A 13,960-nucleotide genomic window follows, 5' to 3' on the forward strand; every position below is an offset into this window, starting at 1 on the left:
TAAAAATCAACCTATGAATGAATAAGGTGTGAAAGACATCCAAGGAGAAGAGCACCAACACTTACCCAAAGCTGCAACATCTACAGTGAGAACCCTTCCAAAAGTAGGGGAGGAAATCCTCACAGTTATTGAAGGTGCTTAAGGTCAGGTTACCTCCTTTTATATCTCCTCTGCTTTAAATCCCAGACATGATTATAAATGTAGAGCAGCTTTCTTCCTCCATCCCAGATTTTCAGTGACCACCTCATGTCTTTCACCTCATTAGCCTGAATTGCTAATTCAGTCCAGCAGCCACTGCACGTGACAGGCAGTGAGATGTGAAGGTGCATCCAGAAAGAAGTGAACATTTCCTGCTCTGCATCCTCTGGCTCAGCTCCTCATCAATCTTAATGAGAAACAACCTCATCAGCAGGGATGGAGGCTTCACATCCAGCACCTGTGGGGAACAGCTCAGGCTCCCCAGATGGCACAGAACACAGTAAGCACTTCCTAACTCCCTTTCCATTCACAAGCCAGAAACTCATTTGCTTATCTAGAGAGAACAGAAAACAACATTGCAATGAACATTTTTTCTCCCTGAAGCTTGAAAATCTGCTGCTCGAAACAAATTTGGTTTTGAACTTCTGAAGGAATTTAAGAGTTTACACTTTTCCTTATTCCTGCTTAGGAGTAATACTTTCTCCAGGATTTATTTTGATCCAGTAGGGAGTGATTTTATTCTTAGAAGAGACAGGTAGGCTCCAGTTTGCCTGTGTGTGCAAATGCACAAATGTGCATGGGACAGAGATGTACTTTCTAAGTGATTTACTACCACTCTGTCTCTTGGCTGAGTCTCCTGAAGCACCCTGCCTCCTGCACAGTGCTCAGGACCCTGTTCATCACAGCTCCCATCTTCTCCAAGAAAAATGTTTCTGTCCAGAAAAAATAAAAATCCCCTACTTTCTAACTAAATACAGGAATGCTCAATAAGAAACTGTTAAAACCAGCAAAAAATAGCTCTGTTAAACACATACATCCTTTCTCTAATTTCAGTATCTCTGGAAAGATAAACAGGTAATTAACTTAGCAATGAAGCTTTGTCAAATGTGCAGGACAACCAAAGGTGGACAAGCATCCCCCTTAGATCCTGGATTAACTTCCCCTCATTCTCCAGCCTGCGCAGAGCCAGTATTTCAATCACTAGGGCCAGTGTTTTGTTGTGTTCACACAACAAAAACCCCACAACAAAATGACAGCACACACAACACCTCCCATCCCTCAGAAATGCTGTCTGCATGTTCACACAGCTTAATACTCTTAAACAAATTTTGCTGGCCACTGCTTAAGTCAAGCTTGCCAGCAAGGCTGCTATTAAAAGGCAAAAAGCAACAGGAACATTTCTCTGTGCAGATTTGTATTCTCCACACCCCAAGAGTGGCAGTAGGATGATTCTTACAGCTTGAGAACAATTTAATCAATGTGGGAGTTTGTATCAGCAGCATGTTATTTAAATGCATTATAATGCTGGGAGTGTTTTATGGTTCAATTATGACTAAATGGACCAATTTGCTTTAAACACAGAACTACACCACTGGACATTAATAACACTAAGTAGTGGGAAGATGCTGCAAAGACCTGTTGTTGTCCATGGAGAAAACCAGAGGCAAAACAAGAACCTTTGGTCAGTATCTTTGACACACACATGATGGAAATCCTGACAAGATGTGGAGTTATTCTCTATGGCAGCTGCATGAGCAATTTGGATAAAGTGCCACTGCACTGTCCTGGACAAGTAATGATATTCTAGCTGCCTCAGCTATACACCAGTAATACTTCAGTCAATTACAATATTAATGCAATCACATAATCCTTCTGCCACCCATTCTCATGCTGCTGCTCACACTGCAGGTTTTACAGTCACTGCTTTATGTGAAAAATCTCAGGTTAATTCACGGGGAAAAAATGTTTCCTGAGTCTTGGCAGAAACATTTCTCTGGCTCAGGTTTAAGTGTCACCCACTGGATGTCTCACACAGCCACCAAGATGACAAGCTTACTCTGAATCATTTTTCAAATAGGAAATTGCCAAGTTTGCATCTTAGCTCATTTAATTTGCTAATGAAGCCCAATTCCCCCTCAAAAGGGGAAATACTTTTTTAAAATGACACAACCATGCCTAGCAGTGTGGGCATGGTAAAAGCACAACAAAACCCAAGCCACCTCAAACTGAGTAAGAATGAAGCCTAGTTTTTGTTTTTTTGGGTTTTTTTTTGTTTTTTGGTTTTTTTTTTTTTTGGTTTTGGTTTTTGTTTTTTTTTTGTTTTGTTTTGTTTTCTTTTGAACATTTGCAAACTCTAAAGAATTTTTACCAGCACATCACATTATCAAGGTAGAGACAACAGTGTTATTAAAGCTCCTGGTCTATTTCTGCACCAGACCCTGTAGTGAATGTGTGCCTCATGAACAAGACCCCCACAGCCACAATCCTTCCCCTGTCTCCAGATTCCTCATTCATCTCAACCCAAACACCAGACAGCCCAACTCACACTGCTGCTGGCAGTTCTGCATTCTCCAAAACAATTCACCAATTATTTGATGCTTAAACAAGCAAGATGTACTTTACCAGAGAAAACAGGGCAGACTACAGTACTAGACAAACTAGATCCAATTTCACTTGGATCTGATTGTACTGTGGTGGTCAAGGAAGGCAACATTATAAAATTCTGTTCCACTCTTTAAAAAATCAAAGAGACAAATTCATGCCAAGATTCCACTATCTAAACAAGTACAGCAAGTAAAGCAGAACAAGGAAGAGTAAAAGCACAAAGAGTAAAAACCACTTCACTGTTTACTAGCACTATACATCCTCCCATAGAAGAATTTAAAAAGGACATTTGCAGACATATTAACAGCTCAGAAGTCATTCCAGCTCTCGAGCACAATGGAAATGTCTGTTATTACAAATCACTGCTCATCTAGAGTTCTCCAGCTACATTTAAAGTTTTCCTGGAATAGTTTAACTACAATCCGTAAGTAATCTTTCAGCAATTGATTTCCAAGTAAAACGTGTCACAGCACAATTTAGTATCTGCAGTCCCAGGCAATCACTTGAGTGCTTTCAGAATGTCTAACAGAATGTCATAGTGACATTTTTAATGATGCCTGACTATTTATATTGAGTGCCCAGAATAAAGCCAAGCAAACGAAAGAATTTAAGCAAACACAATTACAGCTCAATTGACTGAAAGACAAAACTTCCTCTACAATGTAAAATACTGGAATTCAAGATTCCTCTGAGCTGAGAAGTCACAAACTGATTTATGCAAGAATCGCTTTCAAGTCTACTGGAAGTCATTTGCACTTTCAAGGCTATTGGAAGTTGTTTGCTAGAAATTTCTAAGACAATCCTATCTATAAAACACTGAAATACAACACTTTACACACTTTTTACATTAAAAAGAAATACAACCAAACAAAAAACTCGTTAAGACATAGATTTATTTTTTTTAATTAGAAAGAAGGGCTAGCACACAACTTCAGAAACCTACAGTTAAAAAGCCCAGGACAACTAGGGAAGCTATAATGCCATGTAGAAAAACAAACCAGAAGTTTTTTTATTGACTTAAAAATAGGTTCTGTTGTGAGTCATAAGAAAAACTGCCAAAAAAAATTATAGGTGTCTTTAAAAATATGATTCAATGAAGCTCCTTAAAACTCAGTTGTTCTCAAACAGCATTATTATATTTATATTTAAGATTACAAAAAGCACTTTCTCCAGAGCGTTCTGCAGCAGGCTGATGAGCTTTAGGGCTAAATGCATTTAACTGAATGTGATGAATATGTAAATGGCAAGCTGAAAAATGGAGCTGCAGGGAACCCTCACAAAGGGCAAGCTGCTCAGAGACACTGCCTTGCATCCCCAAAACAAACTGGGAAGTGCTCGGTGCAGCAGGCAGCATTTCAGAGTTTCACCACCAAAGGAGGAGAAAAGGGTGTTAAGATAAAGTTATCATTGTCATTTACATCAGATTTGCTGGAATGAAGCTACAAGCAGGCAAAATGCAGAACAGGTGGGCTCACTGGGCATCACTGTGAAGCCCATGGGCGTGGAAGTGGTGCCAGTGACAGCCACCAGCCCCAGGGTGCTGCAGCACCTCTGCCACACACCTGGCTGTGAACATCTTGCACAGCAGCAGTGAGGAGCAGGGAGTTTTTAAGGAGCCTGAAGTCTAAGGAGGGTTTAAACTAAAACTCCACTTTCCAGGCACGGAGCTCTGGAGGTGCCAGAGCTTGGTGTGGAGCTCCCTCTTGAGGGTAGAGGCTGCCCTGTGCTAAAGGCATCCTGCAGCCCTGGAACTCCCTCTGCCCAAAACCTGAGCTGTCCTTGCTACAGAGACACCATCAAAGGCATCTCCTCCAGCCTCTGAACACCACTTCACACACAGCACCAGGTGCTTCTGAGTTACAAGCACTGCAGCCTTAAAAAGATAGCGAGAAGGGAAGCACATGTCAAACACCACAGATAAACTCCAGAGGTGCTTTACTGCCACAGTGCTGGCTGTGCAGGAGCACCAGACAGCAAAACCTCTGATACTGTGAGCCATGAAACGGAACAATACACTCTGAGGATGAGAAACTATCAGTGCTGCCTGTTAGTAAAGAAGCTGCAGCTTCACCAGGTTTATTTAGTACTGTTGAAATGTCCATTTAGATAACATTTTTGCTGCTCTAAGCCTCCACCCATCTCCTTGCCAACCTTGTTTAACCACAGCATCGTCTTTGCTGCCCCAAGCTGCTACATGGACTGCAACCTCTGGGTTTTAATGAGCTGAATCATGTCTATCAAAGTTTGGAAAAATCTTTAAAGGGATTGTGCTGAAATCTCCCTCTCAAACCCAACGTTGTTTCACAAGCTTCAAAGGGCCCTGATAGGGAAGAAGTTTTCAGCACAGATATTCCTGAGAAAAGGAAACTCCTGTGAAGAACAGCTAAAGGCTCAATACCAGATGGCCAAGGAAGTCAGTGGAAGCAGTGCCAGAGCCAAAAGAAGAAGCCTTGCACGTGGTGATCATACCTGAGTACTGCTAAGCCCTCAGTCAGCACTTTCTCCAGTCCTTGAGCAAACAAACACCCAGGCTGGCCACTGAGTCATCCCTGAGTACCTCTGCCCCAGGACTGGGAGCCTAACAAACCAGTGGGAATGGATTTCTATGAGAACCCACAATTCAGAAAAGATTCCTTTTCTTGTAGTCATGCTTTTCTAGGAAGGCTCTCCCTGCTATTTCTTTAATCAAAGAAACATTTTCAACCCTTTTCCAGCTCAAGCTGTAAGACTACCAGTCACATAGTTTTAAATCTTACATCCTCTGACAGGGCTTGTAGCTTTAGTAAGCTCTCTTGTTTTAGGGCAGCATGGATTTCAACTCAAATGTGTGAAACAGCAACGCAGCTCACTGGGCTGTCCTCAGGGACTGCAGTCACACAAAAGGAGAGCAGCACTCCAGAGAGATGCCAACCCCTCCCACTGCATGTCCTGAGGTGATGGAGCCTGCAATATATTTGTCATTTCATAAATCTGTCTGTTCATTGCATGCATCACTCCTACAACAGGCTCACTGCTTTCAGAGGCCAGGTTACAGCCAGATCATCTACAGCAACACACATTCTGTGATTAACCCCTTGTTAGAGTCCCCCTCTACATTCTGTGAAAAATACAAAACCAGCAAAACAGAAGTGACAAAAAACCACCCCAAATGACTGGCTAGAATCAGATCTTATTTGATTAACACTTGTGGAAATTGTGTATACCAAGTGCAAGACTACAAAGCATGGCTTGAAACTTGGACCTAGGAAGGTTTCTCAGAGGGCACTGACCTAAGAGTTTTGCCTCCCTACATCCAAAAGAAACAACAATCAACCAAAACTATCAAACCAGGTTGGGAATACATATCATAGCCCACATGAAGCTTTAAGCAATATTCTGGAAGTCAGAGATGTTTCCTTACTTTTCATGGTGCCCTCCTCCTCTTCCTCCTCGGTGTTGATGACCATTGTGCCCAGCTGGGACTCCAGGGTGCCATCATGTTCTATCATGGTGTTGGCTCCATCACTCATGGTGTTCACAGCTCTGATTGTGCCAGTTTCATCTCCACTTGCCCTCACCATGGTGCCTGAATCTGTCTCATCCTCCTCCTGTTCAAACATGCCACAAACACAGGTTTTACTGATGAAGTGCCATGAAGAATGTCTGTGTTTAAGGACACTGGCAAGTCACACTAATTCAGAGGTTTTTACAGACACACACAGAAGCAATGTTTGGTTTATGCACTTTGTTCTCTCCCTGTCATCTCCAAACAGGGAATGAAAACTAATAAATACTTTTCTGCCAGCACGATAAGTAAGAGAACAGATAAATAATCAGCAGAAACTTCTCACTGCAAGTTGTATCTCATTTCTGAGCTGGTGAAGTGTCTGTAAGAGTAGATTGGAGCACTCAATCAGTCATAAGTGTTTCTATTCATGCAGGCAGTTCTGAGAGCTGACCCTAACCCTGTCTCCAGTGGTACAGCTCACTGAGGAGTCACCAGGTCTAAGTCTGGAGAGTATGGGCCACATGGAAAGAAAAGCCCCTCATCCTGGTTTGGTTTATTTTTTTTTTTTTTTCTATTTCTAATATTTAGGTAGTTTTACTCATTATAAACTTCAGGGGCACTGAAAAAAATTAACTACATTTGCAAATCTTTAAAAAGGATTTAAACAAATAGTCAAAGTTCAGTAACTTTTTTCAATGAAAATTACTTTTTATCTTTCCATTTGCTAAAAGGGACTAATAACAAAAGTTGGAATTGCTGCTGCCAAGGCTTAGGAGAATGATTCTGTAGGAAAACACAACTTCTTCAAAGCAATTCTGGCAGAACAACTTCCTGGCAGAGTTATGTCAGCCAAAGGTGGCAGCTCCATCAGGTGCTGTGTGCTTCACTAAGTGTGTATTGTGACTAGGACTTCATGAAGAACTGGGTCAAGATTGCCACAATCCATTTGGTCTCTTCAAATTGTGCACCAGCTATCCAACTGCAGGAACAGAAGTCCCCTTCTAGGTTTACAAAAGAGTTTCCAGGCATCCCACCTTAGCTGAGATGCTCCTGTTTTGTTCTCAGGATGAAGTTCACATTCTTTATGTTACCATGGCCATACTGATCTGTGTGAGTGTCAGAAGGAAAACACACAGGTGTTGCACATCAAGCTGTAATACTCCATCTCAGTGCCATGGAAAGAGAGAAGTCACCTCTCCATGTTCTGATGTTCCCAACATTTTACCTGTTGTGTCAAGAGTGGCTATAAAATTTACTTCCCAACCTCAAAACCAAAAGCAAGAGAGGGGAAAACTACACAAGATGTTAATAGAGGATAAATAATTTTGTATGGAGGTGAGTGGGTAAGAGGAAGTCATAAGTTTGTTAGCTACAGATCATTTAACAAAGGACTGCATCAGAAGTTTTCACATCCCTTGGGAAGTGTTTGGGAAACTTTTCTGCTAGCAGACAGGGAGTAGAGAAGCTTCAGGAAAACACACACACCAACAGAGAGGACTCAACTCCACCACACAGACACCACCTCTGAGGACTGTGACCCCAGATCAGTCAGGAATGAGGAAAGGATGGCAGAGACAAAACTCAGGGGAGGGACAGTACTCATAGAATTGACATCATGGCAACGTGACCAATAAAGTTACTTCCACACTGAATAAATACCCAGTCCTAGACTGCAAAACCAGATGCACAGCGTGTTCAGCACAGATACCAGGGACCATGCTGCTCAAGTGACACCCCTGAGCAGGGCTGGCATACAATGCCTTGTGCTGCCCATTTCATTTACTCAGGCTAAAGCAGGCAGAGGCTCAAAAACCAGCTTTCAACATGCTTCCCAAATCCACATGCTGTAACCACTGAAACAAGGAGCCAAACTGAAATTCACACAAGCCCTGAACACTTCCCATGCCCTCACCTCAGGCTTCTGTCGGTTGCTCTTGTGTAGAAGAAAGTTTCTATAAGGGATGTTCTAAAGCACAACAGTAAAACAACACAACAGACTTATATCACAGTGCATCAGAGATGATATCATTATTCTGTACAAGGAGACAGTCTAAGACCTGAATCTACAATGAAAACCTTCTCACTACTGCATAAATAATTTAATCCAACTGGGAAAATGAGTCAAGTCTTCTGCATACAGCACTTTGTAGCCCAGCCTCAATCTACACTAGAAGGTGAACAGGACTCCACACATGCTGCCTGTCCCACTCAAATACAGCTTGAGCAGGGATCAAGCATCAGGTTACACAGTCATAAAGTAGAAAACTCCAGAACTAAGTCAAATCCACTGGCAATTGGACAAAATGTTGCAAAACCAAAACCTGAAGCAGTTAAGCCTTATGAAAGGAGTGAGAGTTTGGACTTTGCACACTGCTGCTCTTAAATACTTACTGAATTTTCTTCATCCTCCTGATCGAGCTCACGCTGCTGTGCCTCTTGGCGTTTCAGCTTGATGTCCATTGCTTCATTAATCAGGTCTCTCAGAATTGATACTCCTTTGGCACTTTTAACAAAGGGATGCTGAGAAATATTTTAAAAGCAAATAAGCACTTCATCCAAAGCAGGACAGAACAGTAAAACACTGTTACTATGGCCTGCTTCAAATCAAATTAAGGTTTAACTCGAAACATAACTAAAATAATTACCCAGTCCTTCTGTTTGGCACAGGAGGGAGACCTTCCACCCTCCAAACAAGATCAAGCTCCAAGGTCACAAGTGATGTGAGACCTTGGGCTCATTCACCACCCACAGCTCTACTTCTTTCCTTAGCTTAGCTGTCAAGAACCAATTACACAGACCATTACCATGCCTGGAACATTCTGAGCAGCCACTTACACTTAGCCTGCCCTGTTTTGTGTTTTAAGAGACACTTTCTTGGCAGTGCTGGTGGTAATTTGAAAGTAAAACAACAAATCCAAACCAAACATAACCAGCAAACCAACAACAAACTCTGAAAGCCAAAACAAAAAAAAAAACACCCCAGAGAAGACAAAGGAAATTGAAGTCAGACTGGTACTTAGAGAAGAACTGAGAAGCTGAAGTTGTGTGAAATTTTTATGAGTTACTAAAAAGTAAAATCTGTAGTGAGCAGGTGCAGCAAGAAACAAAACCAACATCTCAAGAGCCACACAGCACAGCCTACCCTGGACAAGCCTCCCCCAGAATTTGTGCTCTCCTAAGAAAAGCAGACCTGCAGCAGCTGAGTGGCAGTGGCTCTCTGCTCCGGGCTCTTCACAAGACACTGCTTCACAAAGTCTGTGAAATTGTCCGACCACAGCTCCGGCTTCCGGAATGTTGGAGGAGGATTGGTAGGAATCATGAAAATTGCCTGAAAGCAAGAGAGTATTTCAGATTTCCACAACAAAGCTTAAAACCAACAATTCAACATAAATACACCCAAACACGTGCTGGTAACTAAAGAACAGTGGGCTTTTCCAGGTGCTGCCTCTGAGGAGTTTGAGCCAGTGTTACACACAAATCTGCTCACAGGGATCAAGGAGCAGGAAAACAGACTTTTCTCACTAGGTGCTCATGCCTGGCTGAGCCATTGTGGGCCCCAAAAGTGTGAATCTGACATTTTTCAGTCCCTAAAATTTGTGCTTGCATTAAAAAAAAAAAATTAAAAAAATTTAAAAATCCACTTTGGATAATCCAGCTGAAAATATCCTTCATGTCCAACACGGAGCATCGGCTATGTTTTAACAGAAGAGAATTGTGATTTTTTATTCCCATGCAGACTCTTCTTGACAATGACCTGTTTTTAATTTAATCAACAGTACAAAGAACTGAAAGAAAACAACTTGTTCTATACATTAAAAGCAAGATTGCATGCTGATTTGTGATTCAGCCAGCTATGATATCAAACAGCAATACATTTAAGGCCACAGTCCTTACCCTCATGGGATGAATATCTGCATATGGTGGCTTTCCTTCAGCCATTTCTATTGCAGTGATTCCCAGGGACCAGATGTCTGCCACACAATTATAGCCAATTTCCTGAATCACTTCTGGAGCCATCCAAAATGGGGTCCCTATGACTGTGTTCCGCTTTGCCATGGTGTCCTGAGGAGAAAAGGATAAAAATCCAGACAACAGCAACTGTATTAGCCACAAACAGTCATTAATGATTAATCATCATTAGTTATCACCCTAATTATCTTGCACACATGCAGATTATTAACTCAGCAAGACTAGAATACAGAAGTCTGCAAAGATCAATTAAAATGTGCTCACAAAACTTAAAAATATCCTAAAAAAAGCAGCAAATGCTATTGCAAACCATTACTTAGTTGTAACAGCTTCCACAGAGGAAGATCTGCTCTAATCTGGGGCTGGTTTAGCATCTCATGGTGCAAAGGGCTAAAAACCAGCTATGAACAATTTGTCCAGCTCCACAATCCCAACACACACACACACACAGGTTAAAAAGATAAACTGAAATGCACACAGCCACCCTGGTTTTACTTACTGTAAGTTGTCCTGCCACTCCAAAATCAGCAAGTTTAGCATGTCCCTCTGTATTTAGCAATATATTTCCAGCTTTGATGTCCCTGTGTATTTTCCTCATAAAATGCAGGTACTCGAGTCCTTTCAGCGTCGATTGCACTATTGTAGCAATTTCCTCCTCTGTGAGCTGAAGAAGGGAAGAGTTACTGCCAACATACCAGTGGATGAGACACAGCACTATTGTGCTTTGCTCTGTAATTTACTGAGATTCACTAATTGCCACTTAATTGCCTTCACTAAAGGTTGCCATACCGATGGGGAATCAGTTAGTGACTTACAGCATTATGTAGCAGAATTAGATCACAAGCAGCACACATAAACACAATACCACATTTCATATGCCATAACCTTTTCTCAGCTAGTAATTCTTATCCTGAAATAACCAAAGTAAGGCAAAGTAGGGTCTTACTTGGAACCAATCTGGGTTTTCAAGAAAACCAACACACCAATTAAATTGTCCATAGAACCAAAACTCAATGTAATAATTTTTCTCCTTTTCAGAGTAACAAAGGACCTGCATCTCAAATTATGGCCAGTGGTTGTGTCAGGCACTGAACACTGAGAATTATGCCCTAACTACTCAGCTTCCTTGGGCAGCTGGACACCCACAGTCCCACCCATGCACTCAGAGGAGAAAGGACACACGTACGGTTTTATTTCGTAACCGAATTATGTCAGAGACAGATCCAGCACCACAGTATTCCATGACTATCCACAGGTCTGTGTTCTTAAAATAGCTGCCGTAGTATTTCACCACATGAGGACTGGGAAAAAAGAAGGATAAAACAAAGGGTGAAACACCAGTAACCAGCCCCACTGAATAAGCACAATACACTGCAGAGACCCTAAGTACATTTTAGAAACTCTGTGCTGAAATGCCACTGAAACCCAGAGCAGAAGTATTTCAGAACACCCTGAATTCTGCACAGGGCTCCCCAGTCCTGCCAAGCCTGTTCCCACTGCAGGGCTCATGTGACCTGCCAGTAAGTCACTGCAGGGAGCTAAACTGTCCACAAATCCCACGGAAACAAGGGGTGATTAGCCTTCAGTCTGGTTCAGCTCTCTGAACCAGGTTACAGCAGGGTCAGTGCTGGGGCAGGACAAGGAATGGGAAACAGGATACAGCAGCCCCTGGAAAAAGTGCTGCAGAACATTTGCAAACAAACAGAAACAATAAATAAAGCCCACAATTTGCTGGAAAATAGCTATTGTGCTCATTAAGACAAATGTTCCCCCACTACCACGAGAACCGTCTTGTCTCTTTGATTTAGTCCAGGATATATTTTAGGATCTCAGCACAACCTAAGACTGTCTCAGTCAGCTATCTGGCTGCCCAGAAAGCAAATAACCTAGTAAAGTACACTGCTCAGAAAAACCATGTGTCCTCTGGAAAAGGTAAAGCAGAAACTAACAGAAAGACTGTCCCTGATTTGATGGGAATGGAGCTAAGGAACAAAAGCATGTTTAATTGTTCTCTGCTGAACACTTTCTAATGAAAAAGCTTTAAAACTAGCAAGTCAGTCACACTGCACAGTGTCCCTTAATGCTTGCACAGAAAATGTGATGCTCCAGTGATTCACTCACTCTGCTGTTCACAACTCTGAGGTCTCACTTTAGGCCTTACAATACTAATATTTAATTTAAGAGAAAGTAGTAATGCATTTCAAGTTACACAGTAAGATTTTTCAGGAACAATTTCTTTTCATGACACACTCTACTGCCTGCCCCAAGTCATCTTCATTTAACTACAGTGAGAGTGGAATGCAACAGAGTAAGTGACTGGGACCACAGTTTTATACTGCTCAGGTAATTTATTTTAAATGGCTTTCCCTGCAGGAAGTCCTTCAAAGTAGTTTCCTAAGGCCAGATTCTTAACACCAGAAGAAATGAGTGAATTTAAAACCTTCAGCCTTGGACTCTGAGAGGGTCTTCCCTACCCACAAACTCTTCACTGGCTAAGAGTTTGTGGGTACCATCAGTCCACAGAGCTGCCAGCAGGTTATCCAGGTTCTGCTCAGATCAGCAGCCAGCCTGTACTGCAGCAGAGCTGCAGAGGCAGGACAGGACAAGGAAGGACAGTCCTTGTCCTACCACAGGAGCAGGTGACAGCACAGAGGTTGTGCACACGCAAGAGCAGTCATGCATTAGCAGCTCTCATCCACGTGCCCTTTAAAAAAGAAACAAAAAACTCCTCCTGACAGTTTTCTAAGCCTTGCTGGAAGGCAGCACCACCCCTGTGGGCAGGGCAGCTGCTGTGCAGCACACAGTCAAGGTCCCACTGCCCAAGAAGTGACAGTGGCCGGGCAGGAGGCAGCGACTGCTCACAGGGCTGGCAGCCAGTGCAGGGTTACTCCTCTCAGCTCTGTGCCTCTCCTGCTGCAAGCTGCACCTCTGCTGTCTCACCTTTGCACTAGCCAAATGCTCAGCTCAGGTGGCTCAGCTGATACGAGGTAACTCGATTGTACAAGTCCAGCCTTTTAGAAAACATTTAAGGCAACGTCATGGCTCTAATTTGATTAAATGCCAGGTCACAGGTGATGCTTTTCCTTGCCTCCCAATTAAAGGTTTTGCAGCACATCCTCACCTGTCACATTGTTGCATTATGGATATTTCCTTGATGATTTCTTGCAGGTCAGATTCCACAGGAACTTGTTTAATTGCAACAACTTGACCTGTTTCTTTATGGATGGCTTTGAATACACTGCCATAAGAACTAGAAAACAAAACATTAAACAAACATTAAATACAGTAATATTTTAAAAATATAAATGTTATGGTTTTGCTTTTTGCAAGTGTAACCATCAGGTAAAACATTAACTATCCTTTTATTAAAAATATTTTGTATTTTAATGTAAATAATCAGCCCACTAACTTTTAAACACTGTAATACAAATAAGTCAGCACACTGTGGCAGTGAGGAAAGAGCACACTGCCAACATTACACTGACCACAGCTTTGGAATGGCCTTTCACACAAATTCAACACCTAAAAATTCTCTTTTTCCAGAAAAAGTACAAGCTGAGCATCAGTAAGAACTACAGCTCTGGTCAGAGAGGTTTGCTTGCTCCTGTCAGATAATATCACTCTTATTTCCAGCTTCTTTACTCACAGCAGCCAGGCAGATTTACAACTCAGTCTTTTCAAACTGCTCAAGGCAGTGAACATATCACTCCAGGAGTGTTCCCATGCTGCTCTGCCTCACCAGAGGGCACAGCATCACAAGTTCACTTCCACCAGGCAGATCTTCCACAAGGGGTACCAGGGATGAACTACAAAATCTCTTGAGTTCTCACAGGGCTCTACCAACTCCAGGCTGGGATTTTTCACAAACTTTTAAACTCCCTACTGCTGACCTGCTATTTGAATTAAGCTATTGCATTCTTG

At 42.2% G+C, this 13,960-nt stretch overlaps 1 protein-coding gene across 1 annotated transcript in view; it reads right to left on the reverse strand.

Annotated features, from left to right (window-relative positions):
* STK4 (serine/threonine kinase 4) overlaps positions 1-13,960 on the reverse strand; it is a 46,814-nt gene that overhangs the window by 29,880 nt on the left and 2,974 nt on the right. Inside the window, exons 3-9 of the mRNA XM_050982091.1 lie at positions 13,161-13,289; positions 11,226-11,340; positions 10,539-10,703; positions 9,965-10,132; positions 9,261-9,398; positions 8,462-8,590; positions 5,984-6,170 (exon numbers count right to left, since the gene is read on the reverse strand). Of these exons, the coding sequence (XP_050838048.1) occupies positions 5,984-6,170; positions 8,462-8,590; positions 9,261-9,398; positions 9,965-10,132; positions 10,539-10,703; positions 11,226-11,340; positions 13,161-13,289 (1,031 nt within the window). The remainder of the gene's footprint in view (positions 1-5,983; positions 6,171-8,461; positions 8,591-9,260; positions 9,399-9,964; positions 10,133-10,538; positions 10,704-11,225; positions 11,341-13,160; positions 13,290-13,960) is intronic.

Source organism: Serinus canaria, chromosome 20, assembly GCF_022539315.1.
Source record: "Serinus canaria isolate serCan28SL12 chromosome 20, serCan2020, whole genome shotgun sequence".
Taxonomy (NCBI): domain Eukaryota; kingdom Metazoa; phylum Chordata; class Aves; order Passeriformes; family Fringillidae; genus Serinus; species Serinus canaria.